The 16,701-nt window shown below is 38.1% G+C and overlaps 2 protein-coding genes across 2 annotated transcripts; one reads left to right on the top strand and one right to left on the bottom strand.

Annotated features, from left to right (window-relative positions):
• The first annotated feature begins 1,997 nt into the window (after positions 1 to 1,997).
• Positions 1,998 to 6,831, top strand: cnn2 (calponin 2). Its single transcript, XM_051881347.1, has 7 exons — positions 1,998 to 2,241; positions 2,932 to 3,053; positions 3,159 to 3,225; positions 3,436 to 3,573; positions 3,662 to 3,778; positions 3,931 to 4,077; positions 5,296 to 6,831. Exons 1-7 carry the CDS (start codon positions 2,182 to 2,184, stop codon positions 5,569 to 5,571), a joined length of 927 nt encoding a protein of 308 aa, XP_051737307.1. The 5' UTR covers positions 1,998 to 2,181; the 3' UTR covers positions 5,572 to 6,831.
• Positions 6,832 to 9,137: 2,306 nt separating this feature from the next.
• On the bottom strand, positions 9,138 to 15,078 carry angptl4 (angiopoietin-like 4). Its single transcript, XM_051881331.1, has 7 exons — positions 14,490 to 15,078; positions 13,780 to 13,890; positions 13,581 to 13,671; positions 11,606 to 11,719; positions 10,985 to 11,080; positions 10,410 to 10,688; positions 9,138 to 10,318 (listed from the first exon to the last, which is right to left on the bottom strand). Exons 1-7 carry the CDS (start codon positions 14,994 to 14,996, stop codon positions 10,134 to 10,136), a joined length of 1,383 nt encoding a protein of 460 aa, XP_051737291.1. The 5' UTR covers positions 14,997 to 15,078; the 3' UTR covers positions 9,138 to 10,133.
• Between the last annotated feature and the right edge of the window lie 1,623 nt (positions 15,079 to 16,701).

Below are 16,701 nucleotides of genomic sequence, written 5' to 3' on the forward strand. Positions count from 1 at the left end.
ATCATGGTACCCTTTATTCCATCAAGGTTATCTGTCCCAGACCTACATGATTGACATGTTCATAAGAGTTAATCTATCATTTCATGTCTTCTGTACCTTTTTAGGAAACTATTTGTAGCTCTCACAAAGAGTATACAACAAAATCTGTTGGGTTACATAGGCTATGAGCTTTTCAAGTGCACTTGCTGTATTCTGTTTGCTTGCTTGGTGTGTCATGGAAACCCCCTTTAACTGAAGTTGTCAAGGCTAACCAAAAGTGGTTGCGGTATATATACACGTAATCAACCTAGTCATAAAGGGATTCACCAAAATGTTTTAATTCTTTCATTAACTCACCCTCATGCTGTTTCAAACCTGTATGATTTACTTTCTTCTGTTGGACCTAACAGAAGATGTTGAAGAATGTTTCAGCTTATTTTTGGAAACATAATGAAAGTCAGTGTGGTTCAAAACAACACTGGACCCCATTTAGCTTTGTCGAATGGACAAATATATAGTAGTCAACATTTGAAGTGGATCAAAACCTTCTTCTTAGTACAACTTAGTTCTTAGGACAACTTTGAACTTTTTTGATCCACTTCAAATGTTGACTACTGTATATGGAATAGAGGGATAATGCAAGATCTTAAAACTTGTTTTTAAAGTTGAACTTATTTTACCTTGAGTGCTGCATTTTTAGAATGCCATGTTCTAAACACATTTTAGAATCCAATACACTGCTTTTCCTTTGGTGCACGTTTACATAGAAAAACAAAGTAGTTGTAAGGGTTTGACTGTTGCGACGGCATCTTTTGCAGTGTCTCATGGAAACTTTGTAAAAACGCAACTCAAGTTAAAAGTTCAACTTTTATATAAAAAAAAAAAAAAAAAAAAAAAAAAAAAACATCTCTAGACCTTGCCTTTTTTTCATTTCTTTCCACTACCCTGTGCTTTGCATTTTTAAATGCAAAAATGCATTCTGTGTGAATGGCCCCTTACAAACTGAAGTTCACACCAAAGACATAACTATAAAAAACAATCTAATTCTTTGAGAATATGGAATTCCACTCCACAGCTATAACAATAATGTCTTAGAGGAACGATACCATTGTAATCCCTTTCAAATAGATTTTTTCCCCATTCGATGAACAGTAAAAACATTGACAGCAAAACAGAAACCACCTAACTTTAAAGAGCTTGAGCATTTTACAGCAACAGACGTTAACGGCCTTTGGTGTGGTCACCAATATAATTATCAGTATAGTTACCATTATAGTTGTAATTCTTAGTCACTATTTAAGACTGACAACAGGAGCAACATTAAGTAAATGGTGGAATTTTCATTTTTGGGTGAGCTATCTTTTTAATAAGCTGAATTCTAAAGTCACATTTATCATGATCACTATTAATGTCTCTTTATAGTCTCAGAAAATTGTGCCTCACTATTTCATTATTTTTACCTAGCGGAAATTATTACACTTATGCCTTGTTTCACAGATCAGGCTTAAGTCTAGTCCCAGACTGAAATCCATGTTTGACCTCTTAACTGAATGAAACTTGTACTGACATCTTAAAATGTCAGGACCATTGTTTTTTTCCTCAAGATGCACAACAGTAATGTTTTTTTTTCTAAGGCATTTATAAAAGCTACTTGAATGGCCTAATTTAAGGCCTAAGGCCTAGTCCTGACTAAAGCCCTGTCTGTGAAACCAGTGGCCTTAATGTCACTGGATTGCTTTAAAATGTGCGTCTGTACCTGTTCAAAATCATGTTATTGATTACATGTATGACTTAATAGCATGATATCATATCTTGCCTTGCTTCCTCAGCATTACAGAGAAATATTTCATGAATGTTAGTGACATCATTCAGTAGCCTGCCGTGTTCCCAGAGGTGACTCATTCCTCAGCTACCGCGAGTCTGGAATACCAGGATGGACGCAGGGATACTCCCATTATAAAGGAATTTGTTACTTTAGTGCCATATATGGAGTTTTTGATATCAATCACGGCCAAGAAGGAAAGAAAGGGGCGGAGCCTGCATTGAGCGCGTGTTCTCATTGGTGGTGCGGTAACCGAGGGGAAGTTCTGGATCTACATACGCTAAAATAGTAAAGGAGACAAAACTATCAAACTTTCCTGAAGTTTTTCTTTCAGTTCCCGACAATCTCTTTTGAAACGACGACTTCTGTTGTTGCTGACAATGTCTTCGCAGTTCAACAGAGGCCCAGCATACGGGTTTTCAGCGGAAGTGAAGAGCAAGGTACGTGGAATAATTTGTAAACTATTTCAAAACCGTCGTTGAAACATAAGACATATTTTGTTTGGCATATAGTATCTCATATGTAACGGAAATCTCTCCGTGTCATTCTGATGTATCCAAAGTCTATTAACATGTTTCCCAAACTTCCTGATATGTTAACATGTAACACGCGTGTAATGATGCAAGGTTAAATATCAATCGTGCTTCATGTAATGCATATTGAATTATATTATTAACTGGCAACTAGCTGTAAAGTGAAGTGAGTAAAACACAAAAGAAGTCACGGAAACGGTAAAGTAAGTTCTCAAGAAGCTCTTGGGGCGTTGCCTCCAGTGCTCAAGTATGTCATTGTAATCTGGCCTGAAAAAACACAAGGCTTGTGCTCGCAATAAAACTGCCGTTGGTTCGCATTTCTTTTCCTCATAGGTGTTGATGTGTTTGTAGCACACTTAGTTTCGATTAGGCAGTTCTGATATTAACCTGACAGCCAGATTGATGATGATAGGAAGGTCTTGCATATCCTATATTTAGATATATGATTATGTTTAAAGACATAAACGCAATTAACTGACTCACTTACATATTGTTTCTTTATACAGCATAGGGTATTGGGGGAAATGATAATATTGCTGTATTATAGCCTGGTTTTGGTATGATTATTAACCAATGTCACATCAATCTTTCCACTAGATTGCACAGAAGTATGACCCCCAGAGAGAAGAAGAATTACGAGTTTGGATTGAGGGCATTACTGGGCGGTCAATTGGAGATGACTTTCAGAAAGGGTTAAAAAATGGTGTGATACTCTGCGAGTAAGTTTCGTTCATGTACATCTGTGTATCTCCCATTATGTCTTTTCATAGACTATTTCACAATATACCTTTGCATAACCGTGCGGTCTTTGTCTTTCCTTAAAGGCTCATAAACAAACTTCAGCCAGGGTCTGTGAAGAAGATCAACCAATCATCCCAAAACTGGCATCAGGTGAGCTGACGTTTTTCGCTTCTCTTTAATGTTTATTCCCAAGTGTTTTAGTGAAGCTGGAGATAAAATGTTCTGACATTGACCTGTGACATAGTTGTCTATTGTGTTCACTTAAATTCTGGATAAGAATATCTCTTGTAGTAGAAATGAATGTCCAAAATGAAGGTTATGTTTCGTCTGTTCACATTCAGCTATTTTGTTGTGTTGCAGCTAGAGAACCTGACCAACTTCATTAAAGCGATCACCACTTATGGACTCAAACCTCACGATATTTTTGAGGCCAATGATCTGTTTGAGAATGGAAATATGACACAGGTTCAGACCACACTTCTGGCTCTTGCTGGCATGGTAGGCCCCGTTGAATGATTTAATTTCACTGGAGAACAGCCTAATTGTGACATTTCCGTCTGTAATTATAGGCTTTCACTGTTTACAGGCTAAAACCAAGGGCATCCACTCAAATGTAGACATTGGAGTCAAGTATGCAGAGAGACAGGAGAGGGCATTCGATGAAGAGAAAATGAAAGCCGGACAATGTGTCATTGGACTACAGGTATGAATGAAGTTTGTATAAATTTCTGTCATTATCTTAAACTATCTGAATATGTTTTTTCACAATCTGTAATACAAAACTAATTTGGCTTGATCTGGAAAGTACCATGAAAATAGCTCATATATGTAGCTCACTTGCATGTCTCTTTATAGATGGGAACAAATAAATGTGCAAGTCAAGCTGGAATGAATGCCTACGGTACCAGAAGACACCTGTATGATCCTAAGGCACACATTCTACCACCAATGGACCATTCAACCATCAGTCTTCAGATGGGCACTAACAAGGGTGCTAGCCAAGTGAGTACCACCTCCCATGATATTGCTCATTTTCTGCCTTTTCTCATTCTGATCAGTGTTATTGTTAACTAAATATAAAACTGTTAAAAGTTTTTCGATAATTGAAATAAAGCTTAAATAAAATTTAAAAACTATATAAATATTAGATGAAAAACTAAAAATTAAAAATGTTTTGACAGATTACTGAAAGAACAAATTTTGAAGGACTAAAATTACTTAAACTGAAAACAAAGCTAAATAGAAATTAAAAACAAAAATAATTAAAAATGGCAAAAACATAAAATTACATTAAAGAGCCCCTATTATGCTTTTTTTGAATGTTACCTTTCATTCGGTGTGTAATATAGCTGTTTGTGAATGTAAAAGTGCACAACAAATAAAGTTATTGTCTCCTAAAAGTCGGAATTGATTCAGCTGAAATGAGTCGTCAGCAATTCCAGTCTCACTTACTGTTACACACAGTATGTAATATAGCTGTTTGTGAATGTAAAAGTGCACAAAAAGTGCACAACAAATAAAGTTAGTGTCTCCTAAAAGTCGGAATTGATTCTGAACAGCTGAAATGAGTCATCAACAATTCCAGTCTCACTTCCTGTTACATGCCTATGTAACAATGTGACAAATTTGCATAATGCCAGCCTATGGTCTTCATTAGCTGCCCGTGAACAACATCTACTTTGCAATTGTAATTGCAGCTGAGGCCTGGAAGAGTTTGGTTCGTATTGTCGACATGAAGAGAAGACGCTGTTTTCAACGTTGCAAATTCACTTTGCATGCACTTCAAAAGTATGAGAACTCGTGCTGGAATCGATATGGAAAAACCAACAGCATCATTCCTTTTTTGTATCGTATCACTGTTTTTCAAACTCTGAGGAAGATCCGGAGCTGAAATTCAGATATGGTAACAGGCGTTTCTTTTTCGACACGAAAGTAGGCTCGCAGAAAGGAGGGGTTTAGAGAGACTGGATCTTTGAACAAACCTTTTCTGTCTCTTTGAGAAATTATGTGGTGTGCAATGTATATTATAAGAAAAGTGTTTTTTTTTTTTTTGGGTTTTTTTTACCGTTGATGCACCTATTGTAGAAGACCTCCAAAACAAAATTAGGAACCTTAAAAATAGCATAATTGGGGCATGTTTCCATGAAAATGGAAATATAAAAATGAAAGCTAATTCAAAATATTAATAATAAATAAACGGCTCTGATCTGTTCCTTCTAGGCTGGTATGACAGCTCCAGGAACCCGCCGTGCCATCTACGACCAGAAAATCGGCACAGACAAGTGTGACAACTCCACAATGTCTCTACAAATGGGCTACACTCAAGGCGCCAACCAGAGCGGGCAAAATTTCGGGCTTGGCCGTCAGATCTACGATGCCAAATACTGCCCCAAAAGTGCACCCGATGCAAGTGGGGAAGGAGCTGATGCTGTTGGCTACATAGATTACCAAGACGAGGGCTACCAGGGTTATCAGGATGATGGTCAAGATTACTGAATCGACCAATTGCAGGCTATAAGTCTGAATAAGAAGCTAAAGGGAAGTTGATACTTCCTTGCAAACAAAAGACCCAAAACATGCCATTACACCACAGTGAGTGTGCCAACTGTTGCAAAGTGATGAAAGTGACCAATATGAAACATATCACTTATTTTTTAACTATATCAATGTTCTTTTTATAAATAGTATGTTTTGTTCATTACAAAACATATCAGTTAAGTGTTACGTGTATTGATATTTCTTGTATTTTATATGGTTCATTTGACAGTCATTTACTTGCACAACTACTATAATAATATTTAGTATTCGCTTAAATTGTTAGTTTAGTTTAATGTACGTTTTATTTTTTATTTGTTCAAAATGCTGATCTTAAACGCAAGTGTGACGGGGGTTATTGTAAAGTTACATTCACATAATCCCAAATAATGAATTGCATTTTTTTTCTGTTCTAATCAAGCTTTTGTGAAGAAATTTGATTTTAAGTATGGACGAAAAAGAGCGTTACGTGAGCCTGATTCATTTATTGAATATAGAACATGCTCAGGGGTTTAAAATCACTCTGCAAAATGTTTTTTCTTGTCAGTTGAGCATGTGAAGGTAAATTTTTGCTGTTACAGTTAATAGAGGGAAAGTTAGGTGAGGGTTTAGAAATGGGAACCTTTACTGGAGTTATGTGGTCCATTGTCTTAATTTAAGAGCTTATTTTCCCAGTAATATTTTGTTATTGTGTATTTAGGCTGGAAATTGAGAGCACGTGCTTGACGTGCACAAAAAGGAAGGGGTAAAATCTATCATTTCAGCAGCATTCTTGAGTCATTTCTGCTTTTGACATTCTAAATATTATACTTCCTCAGTTGATGTGAGGAGATGAATGTGGTTTTTATAATACACTTTACTGTCTGACATACAATCTGTAATGTTTTAAAGAGTTCATCTTTGCATTAGTGCTTCATTTTCTCATCAAATATTTTACTGTTTGCAAAGCCAGAACAACTGGAGCACGTTTTGTTTTCTTTGGATTATAGTGTTGTAAAAGGAAATTGAAGTATAACATTGTGAGCCTTGAACATTCCAAATTAGGAACTGGATTCACTGCTTTTATTTTACAGTATTTGTTCTCATTCCAAATAACCTTTTGTACTAGACATTGGAACATTTAGATCTGCTTAGATAAATCAATTTTTTTTACCTTTCTCGTGGAATATGATGGTTGGATTTAGTAAATACTGGGTTTTTAATAAAAGATGATGAACAAAAGGTACTGTTGTCAGGATTCACTTAATTTGATAAAGCCTTTTGCTCTCTAGTATTTTAATTACAGTCTTACCCAGTAGAAAGATAACATTTGAAATCTTTGAAATCACTTGCTTATCCGCCTGGATCCATTATTCATTGAACCAATCATTCAAATGAGTAAGCAGGCAGTGTTGAGTCATATAATGAAGCTGATGTAGCAAATCCTCAGACACTGGAGCAGGGCCCACTAATATCCTTAATGGTACAGAATAATTTTTGGGCTTGAGGAAGAGGAGACTCACTTATAAAAACAGTCCAAAGCTGTTGAAAAATTACCTAATACTGCCATCATATGGCACTGTGTGAGAATGACAGCATAGATTATTAGCTACACACAAACTATATCTATATTATAGAGCTCCAAACGAGAATAAGTGTTATTTTATCTTTAACAAAGGGTAAGTGAAAGTATGTGCTTAACCCTGTCGCTGGGGAAATGCTGAGTGCCAAAAATGTTGGTCAAAATATTTTATTATTTAGTTTATATTTTCAACCCTTATAACCCATGTACCAATGTTAACTAATATAACCATATTGTGCAGTGTTACCAAATACATTTAATATATTTTTACTGTGGTTATCTACGTCTCAATAAAAAAAAAAGATGACGTTTTTGTTGTTTACACCAGGTGGCGCTGCCTAACAAGGTCTCAACAGTTTCTCCTGTTCTCTCCAGTTTTTGCTGCCTGAGGTTGGAATTTTTTATAACCTCATTTTGTCGGCACATGTGCAGATTTATGCTTTTACGGCCTTATTTGTGCCTCTTCTCAAACAGGCCTGCCGCGAGCTTGTCAAAATGACTCTCTTCTTGTTAATGAAATGCTACATTCCATGTTGACACGCCGTTCACCTCCCTCGCGCTTCAGACTGATTTACCTTCATGATTCCTGTTGAAGCAGGTACACTGCAGCTCAACCTGTCATACAGACAACATTTTGCAAACATTATATTACACGTGTAATCTGTGCGTTTTTCTCCTTAAAGTGAGAGTTCACCCGAAAATGGAAATTTTGTCATCAATAACTCCCCTAACTATTAAAACAAATCTACTTTTCTTATTAGTTGAAAATAAATGTATTTGCATTGTATTAGTTTTTGCCTTCAGGTTGGTAGCAAATAAAAGTCTTTTAGTGAAATGCAAAACAGAAAATTTGAAAAACAACAAAAAAAAAGGGGCTACTGAGGTGTCATCATGAGTAATAACAATCAAAGATGTTATATAAGGGATGATATTTGTCAGTTCTGTTGGTACTGTTCTGCTTCAGTGACTCTTAATAGAGTAACAATACATTAATGGCATTAATAGGCAGCCAGGATGACTGCTGAATAAAGCTTTAAGATTCACAATGGCTAAACATAAAGGCTGTTGCATAAAGACGAAACATCTCTTTATGTTTGTGCATTGGCCTGATTTTCTGTTGGTTCTGTAATGCTCTTAATAACTCCATTTATACTGTACATATAGGAACTATGTGCAGTGTCCTTGGTTCACTTGACCGTGGTTATACATATGCTTTTGTCAATATGAAGTGCATAATCTTGTTGAAGGCCAAAAACATCTTATTTATTGTGAAGCAGGATTTCACATGTGTAGCACATTTCAATGTTTCTATTTATCCACACTGTATCTTAGCTTAAAAGATAACTTTACTTCAAAGGTGATATAAGACAGTGGTTCTTCTCTTAAACCGTGAAGCATTTGACTGTTAAATACACTAAACTCATCTGGAAGTAAGTAACTGAAAGCACATTAGTGACGATTTGGCACGTTAAGAATTTCTTTCAGGTGTGAAACATTGAGTGTGACACTCGGAAGCCAACGCAACTTAGTTACTTATAGTCAAGTCAGAAGAATAAGCTGATTTTCGCTAAGTAAGGTTCACGTGTCTTTAAGACCATATGGCATCACTCCTGTGGGAACATTCAAGGACAGTATTTTGTACTTACAGTTTTTTATATGACTATTTTTTGACTGTTAACTGAAGTTACAGCAGTTCAACTGTGTGGATGACTTACAGGTATATTTTCAGCCATCTGCTCTATTATATTTGTTGCCATGTTTCTTGTCTCTGGGGCACCGTGCAAGCTTGAGCACCGTCAGGACATTCCAGCATCACCTGCCGTGTAGATAAACTTAACCCTCAGGTCTGATAAGAGCTGCGTACATCTGCTTAGCACTTCATACCGAACTGATCCAAACCAGCCAATTCACTTCGCATTAACAGGGTGTTTGTGTGTAGTGCAAGAACTTCAGTGACACTGACAGCTTTTTTTTTTTAAATAAAACCAATTTTTATTGGTCTCTTCAAGACCAAACTTTTTTTCATAAAAACAATAACAAAATGTTTTACTTCTTGGAAAACATAAATTATAAGCAAAAAGATAAAGAAATACATAATGATTTTGTACAACACTTAAATAATATGGAAATCAGAGCATGACCGTTTGAAGTTGGCAAGAATACAGCTGTAATGCTACAAAGAAAACAAATATTTCTGTTATTTACAGAGAAGTGACAGCTATAGACATTTACAGGCAGTCAATGTGACTGAGAAAATAAATCTCCACAGGAACTCCTCATTTGATTTCAAAACAGGAAATACACAAGTAGTCTCAGATCATTTAAGCTTTTGAAAGACAGAGTGTGTACCAGAAAATAACTTCCAACTTTGATTGGATACTTGAAATGACTTGACAGGCAACAAATCTTTCAATGTTCTGCAGATCTACTAATGCATGTCTTTGTCTGTGGATAATGCCTTAAGATAAACAGTGCCTTTACAATAAGCGTTCTCAAAAGTACTGGCTCAAGCTTATGTAGCTTATTTGGTCCGTATTTTAGTGGTAAGGTTCTTTAATATCTTCCCCAAGCCTTTTAGTTAAGGGAAGTACTTGCGATGGTGCTAAACCATCAGGTCTTTTGACGTCACCCTGCCAGATTTGTCTAAACATGTAGCAGATCCTTACAGTGGCCTGCACCATATAATACATGCTGCTGCTTGCAGGAGCTCCAGGCACATTTAGTTCTTTCCAGTCTGATTAAATAAAAGAGCCTATTTTTGCACAGACTGGGATTTGAGTGTCCACCACATTCATGATTCAGACGTTGTCTGTTCTAACAAACAATTGGAAGACACTCCTAAAAGAGCTTTAGACCTTTTCAGCACTAGTATGTTATTTTTGGCAGGTTACGAATTGCGGTTTCTCCTACCACATTATTGGATAAGGTCTCATGCATGATTGATTCAAACATCAGACACCCTCTATGACTTGGTTTCGATCTCGGCAGGTGCAATCATCATGGTGGTGGTTTTCAACGGGTAGTAGCGGCCACGCCAGGTTTTCCAGAACACTCCTTGTTTTCTCTCGTGTCTTTGCTTTGGCGCAGGAGTAACAAAATATCTGCCGTTTAGGTTTGAGCGACCGCAGTTGCTAAACCACCAACCGCCTGGAAAGCCAAAAAGGAAACCTATTAAATGACAACATCACCCACATAGAATAACATCTTTTATTTATGGCCAGTGGCATCATAATGTTACCTGATAGCTGTTTGGCACAGTTGAGGTCGTTCTTTTGGTCGTTGTCTTTGTCGCGGGTGGAGAAGGGCACTCCGGATGTTTCGGTGGACAGAGAGCTCTCCAGGTTCCCAGCAGGTCTCTCCAGAATGCGCAGGGAATAGTTGCTCTCCTCACCGTTCAGATGGAAAGGGTAGTTGATGCTCTGAATCTCATCCCGCCAATCAGAGAACTGCACCTTGAGGATGTAGTTGCCGCCTTTGGACACAGAATGGATCTTCTTCAGGCCGAGCCAGAACTCACCTGAAAGCGACATTTAAGAGGGATATTTAAGAGACGTGTATTCTGGTCTAGGAATAGGCCAGGAGATTTAGTCACTCTGTAGTTAACTCATTTAAAGGCATTAGGGATACAGGATTTGACAATGTTTCCTCTCCAGACAGGATTGATCTGATCCTCTATTCTTAATCTACCACTCTACATCCCTTATTAGTTGGTAAATCACTTTGCCTTAATCAAAGTCTACTGAAAGAAGTGGCTGTTTGCTCAGAGCCTGTTGCTCACATGGAAAACGGAGTCAGTTCACATTGGATTCTTACCATTCAGGCTCCCAAAGCCAGTTTGATATGCCTGCCATAGTTGATCAAAGTCTACAGATCCATCCTGGCGTCTCTGGATGACTGTCCATCCTCCTTCTGTGGATACAAGCACAAAACAAAAGGATTAAAAGCTGTTCTGAGTGATATTTTTGGGGGGCAATATGCAATGTGTTTTACCAACATAGAAGCCTAAAGCCCGGAACACACCAAGCAGACGGTCAGCCGTCGGGCAGTTTTTCTTCATCGGTCGACTAAGTTTTCTCAGTGTTTCCGCACCGTCGGCTGAAGTTAGTCCTCGTCGGCTTTTTTCAGCCGATTCGACACGTTGAATCGGCGTCGGAGCTCGTCGGTCAGTCTGGCCATCTGATCATTCTGATTGGCTGTTCAGCTACTGCCACCTGCTGGTACGGAAAGGAATTCCTTCTTACGCAGACACAGAACGAACGTGCTACTTGGCCGTCGAGCATCAGTTTGGTGTGTCAGGGCAACTTTGGACCCAGACGCTGCCGATGTGAGCCAACCCCGCAGTCTGCTTTCATCGCCACTAGTTCGTCGGCGTCAGCATGGTGTGTTCCGGGCTTTAGATGCTCTTTTAAGAGGACAAATAAAAGTACCACCTACCGGGTGTCATTTCGCAGAAGACCTCAAATGGCTGGGAATCAGCTGGTTGGATGGTGTACAGCCCGCTTGAGGTCTCACCCCTCAGGAACAGCTCATGACAGTCAGAAGCCATAGCTGAAAGACACAGAAACACCACAGATATGTTTACATGTCTACAAATGACCTTTACCTAAGCCTGTATCCAAACAGAGGTTTTAAAGTTGGCACACAATGGATATTGCTCACACGTCTAGGTAAGTGTTTATCTCATTGTTTAATGGTGAACTAAACCCTTATCTCAAACACAGAACCTTGAACGTGTCACCCAAGCACCCAAAAGCCAACATGGAGTTTGTTTTGAACTCCAGGGCAATAGTCCAAATTGACGTGTTGTTATTAAACAAATTGTCGTATTGGTCCAAAAGAGCATTCAATGCTTTACGCATTGGCATATATTTCTCAGACAATGACGCTTACAAGGTGCGCTATGCGGCTTACTTTACAAACATCTGCCAAACAAAGGCAGTTTCATATGAGATTTCTGACCTGGCTGGAACAATTGAGGGTGTAAACATGACCTTTCCCCCAGTTCCCAAGCTGAGAATTCCCTCACTTGCCTCAGACCTCTATAAGCATTCCTTCCTCCCTGCCCCCCTTTAGTCCAGCCCTTCATGCCTGCTTCACGTGCACAACACCCCTCTGCTGACATCACAATGCATGGACAGCGAGTGATCCGGGAATGCCGAGGCTGCTGCTGCTGCTATTTGAGTAGCAACTGCACAGGCCCTCAAGGCGCTATGTGTAAGATGGGAGTCAGATGCCAAAAAAAAAAAAAAAAAGATTGGTATCTATCAACTGACATATATTATATATATATATGTGTGTGTGTGTGTGTGTGTGTTAAAAAGCTACACAAATAATGGAGCAAATTTAAAAACAAAGGCTCAAAGCATATGGCATTAAGTGAAGTGGTCTTCTGGCACACTTCTCATTCACTTCAATAAAAGGGGTGGTCTGTGTGGATGAGTAGAGGCAGGGGGGTCTGAGGGGGATAGTCTGGCTCTGACAGATCTAGGGTAAAGGTTACATGTTTTCTGAGAGAAATGACGTGTTTTTTGGAGTGATCTCTCCACAAGAGGGAAAGTCTGTACAAAGTTCACGGTCCAAAAATATGCACTCTGTACTTTATGGTTTTCGCTGGATTAAAGCCAGGAAATGTAATCTAAAGTACATCCTATACTATACTATATCTGGAAAAAAAATAATCCCTCCCTTTGCTCTTGGTCAGATTTGTAACAATATCTGCATGCTTGTGACCCTGAGTTAACACGGTCCGAGACTGATGAACTTGCACACAATTGGAAGACGTCCAGGGAAAGTGTTTTTTTTAAAGCATTCTTTGGATCCCACTGATGTCAGAACTCGCCATTAAAGGCTTTATTGTGTTGGTTTGGATGACTGTTCTGGCCAATGTGTTTCTGCTAGGTTCACCTTTCACCTACTTAGAGGCAGCCATTGCTCTGAAATGGAGTTTCTTACAAATGAACCGTTTCCTACCCTCACACATCTACAGAAAAAATAAATAAAAAAAATTAAAGGTTAAATATTTGAGATGGTGCCTTATTTCCATGAGGCATTTTCCAAATGTTTTCAAGATCTTTCCCATAATTATACATGTTCTATCAACATTATGCAGTTATCAACATAAAACAAGACCCAGCATGCCTTTGACAAGGGCAAAACCTCCTCTTGTATGTTTTATTTTTAGCATAGATGCAATTATAATATGTGTCAGAGGCTGTTTAAGGCAGAGATGGTTCACTTTTACAAATGTGAATAGGAGGATTGTAACGACTTCTTTTAGTGAGCATATACATTTAGACCACTCTTACTAACTTAAAATGTATTTTTTGTGTTTACTGAAACACTGTTTTTTAAACATATAATTATATGTAAAAAATATATAAGGTGTAGGCTAGCATAATGATAAACTTACCAACAGGTGAATCTCGCTGTTCAGAGCTCGCGTTCAGACGAACTTCATCCTCCTTCCGTTTGAGAGAAGATAGTTCTTTTTTCATTTGAATCTAGTGCACATAACATGAATATTTTGAATAAGTTTTCAGTCTTAGATTTAATATTAATACCACACTATTTTGTAGGCTATTTTATATTGTGTATTATAGTATTTTTACCTGGTTTTGGAGGGTTCGAATTCGAACATTTTGTTTATCCAGTTTTTCTTGCTGTTGCTTGATGCGCTCGACTAGGTCATCGATGCGTTTATTTTGAGCCTCCAGCATCCACTGAAATCAGAAATGGTTTGTCATCAGTTTTTATTCAAACTCAAAACAGGGCCTTTTCCAGCAGACCGAAAATGATAGTTGTAGTGTTGACAATTAAATTCGTGTATTTTCCAGTATAACCGGTCCTGTATAATCTTTTCAATCGACACAGCTATTCTTCTGTGCATCGTTATGTAACTCGAAGGTCTAAAACGGCTGCACGCGTATGAAACACTTCAGGTTATGTTCGGCTTGTTTCTTTCTGAAAGGGCGAAGGTAAACGGACTTCAAACTTTCTAGGAGGTTAGTAGGCCTCTATTATTTTTCTTTGTCTGGACATAACTGCTACCTTGCACGTACAACACGGCTTTGAGTCCATGCCATGAAGAGCTCACGCCCACAAACGTGCCTGTTATGCTCTTGTGTGCGGGTTCAGTGGTCGATTGGAAATGCAGGCTTTTTAAACCACTTAAACTAATCAAATTCATTCTTGTTTAGTTAATTTAAGTTAACAAATATATGCAAATACACAAACATTACAATGCATGTCAGGTAGAGATGTGGTAAGTCTATGCCTAAAAACACTTTCTTTTAGCCCTGAAATAAGGTTTTGCACCCACCTGAATAATCCGGGCATCACTGTAGTTGCCGTTGGCAGCTTCCAAACCCTCTCCTTGCATCAAGCCATCTACTTTTTCTTCCAGCTTATTCATTCTCTCATGGTCCTTCTGTCTGTCTTTGAGAAGCTCCTTAGTCTTCTCCCTCAGATCCGTGGACACGTTTAGGATCAGCCTCTCGCTTTCTTCCAAACTCTGGGCTTTTGCTTTCAGCGTCTCGCTGTCTTCTTGAAGCATTTGAGTCAGCTTGCCAAGCTCGGATACGGTGACGTTGAGCACCTTCATCTTAATGGTGATGTCTCTCACCTGGCCTTTGGTCTTGTCCACATGCTCTTTCAGACCCTGTCCTAGCTGCAGCAACCCATGTGCAAGCACGTTAACATCATCCCAAGCGGCATACTGAACTCTCTTCTCTTTTCCAGCAGCAGCTCCTCTCCTCTCCAGCGGGAAGCTCGTCCCGGAGCTTGCCAAGACTGTGATGCATAGCAGATTTGCCAGTGGTACCTTCATCTTGTTTTGTGTCTTTGGTTGTCTGGTTATTCTAGAGATTGCAGTATTCTCAAGAGCACAGGCTCATGCTGTTGAAGGGCTAACTTGTTTTTATACCCGTTCTGAGCCGTCTAGTGTGGTCTGATTGGCTGGCCATCTGGAGGGAGTGTGTGAGTCTGCTCAGGTTTCAGCCTCCTCCCCCTTAACCATATTTGCTTCTAATGTGGACCATGATGTAAGAATGGACCTGGTTGCAACCAGAAAACCTGTTGATTTCTCATTATTTTTAAGATTTTGAAAATTGAGTGTAGGCTTACAACAATTATGAGCAATTTAGTTGATTCATAGGTTTGTATGTGTACCTAATAAGTTTGGTCAGCGGCTGGTTTCATTGATTATATTCTGTTTAATTTAAGGTTTTTGCACATTATTTTCACACAAGCAATCCTACTGAGACAACTAAGGTGTGAAGTAAATACTGAATCGTACCAACCAGTAACAATGTCAGTTTGGTACATCCTACAGTACCCACTGTTCATTTTCAAGTAGTTGACATTCATAAATATACATTATTTAGAAAACTACATAGTTTAGAGAGAAAATATTTGGTTTCTTTGGTCTGAATGGACGTCAGGGTTTTCCCAATGTGAAGTAATTTTTGCAGAAGAGGCTTCGTGTGGAGCGACGAGGTGAACGTGCTGCAGCTGAGTACTGTGGTCTGAGGTGGTCTGTTACACTGCCAGCACAGAGCAGTGTGAGAATTAGGGGAAAGTTCATGCTCACTGAAAGCCAGCATTCACTGGAGCTTTCTGAAGACTACACTTGGTTACCTCTTCAGGTGATGCTTGAGTATTTGCCTCACCCATAGAAAAGCAATACTCTTGTGTTTTGTTGTTGTTGTTGTTATTCTGTCTTGTGATTTGAAGGATTAGGTGTTTATTCCAGTTGGGTGATTATCAAAGTGAAAGTGTTTCAGAGTTTAACCTTCAGCATTCGAAAGCTTTTCAGGGTTTTTTTAGAGAAAGATTTGCTTGTTTTTATAGATTTGCTTGTTTTTATAGTGTACGGTGCGCAGACATTGTCAAAACAGGATTTAAAGTTAGTAAGTGGAGCAGAAGCCAGGACTTGATTGTTGGTGAAAATGATGTCATTCACAACTGGAATTATGTCTCTAATATATTGATATGTGTTATGAATGACTATGTACACTATTGCTCAAAAGTTTGGGGTTGGTCAGGTTTTTTTTTTTTTTTTTAAAGAAATCAATACTTTTATTGAGCAAGTATGCACTAAATTGATCAAAAGTGACAGTAAATAATTTTAAATTGTCACAAAAAATATTTCAAATAAATGCTGTTCTTTCGAACTTTATAACATCAAAGAATCCTGAAAAAAATTAATCACAGAAATATTTAACAGCACAACTGTTTTCAACATTGATAACAAAATGTTTCTTGAGCAGCAAATCAGCATATAAGAATGATTTCTGAAGGATCATGTGACACTGAAACCTGGAGGAATGATGCTGAAAATTCAGCTTTCCTATCATAAATTATATTTTAAAATATATTACAATATTTTATATTGTAATAATATTTCAGAATATTACTGTTTTTTATCAAATAAATGCAGCCAGGATACTTCTTTCAAAAACATTTAAAGGCAGTGTATTACTTGTGCTTTTCTCAAAACTTCGCAGAAAACGTCATCCAAATTAAATGCCTGT

The sequence above is a fragment of the Ctenopharyngodon idella genome, chromosome 2, assembly GCF_019924925.1.
Source record: "Ctenopharyngodon idella isolate HZGC_01 chromosome 2, HZGC01, whole genome shotgun sequence".
NCBI lineage: Eukaryota > Metazoa > Chordata > Actinopteri > Cypriniformes > Xenocyprididae > Ctenopharyngodon > Ctenopharyngodon idella.

Bases quoted from the DNA above. Each gene is read 5' to 3' on its own strand.
- cnn2 (XM_051881347.1), top strand. From the start codon at position 2,182: ATGTCTTCGCAGTTCAACAGAGGCCCAGCATACGGGTTTTCAGCGGAA. The intron at 3,574-3,661 runs GTAGGCCCCGTT...CACTGTTTACAG, and splicing joins TTCTGGCTCTTGCTGGCATG to GCTAAAACCAAGGGCATCCA. The intron at 3,779-3,930 runs GTATGAATGAAG...GTCTCTTTATAG, and splicing joins AATGTGTCATTGGACTACAG to ATGGGAACAAATAAATGTGC.
- angptl4 (XM_051881331.1), bottom strand. From the start codon at position 14,996: ATGAAGGTACCACTGGCAAATCTGCTATGCATCACAGTCTTGGCAAGC. The intron at 13,891-14,489 runs GTGGGTGCAAAA...TTCTGATTTCAG, and splicing joins GTGATGCCCGGATTATTCAG to TGGATGCTGGAGGCTCAAAA. The intron at 13,672-13,779 runs GTAAAAATACTA...TATGTGCACTAG, and splicing joins TTCGAACCCTCCAAAACCAG to ATTCAAATGAAAAAAGAACT.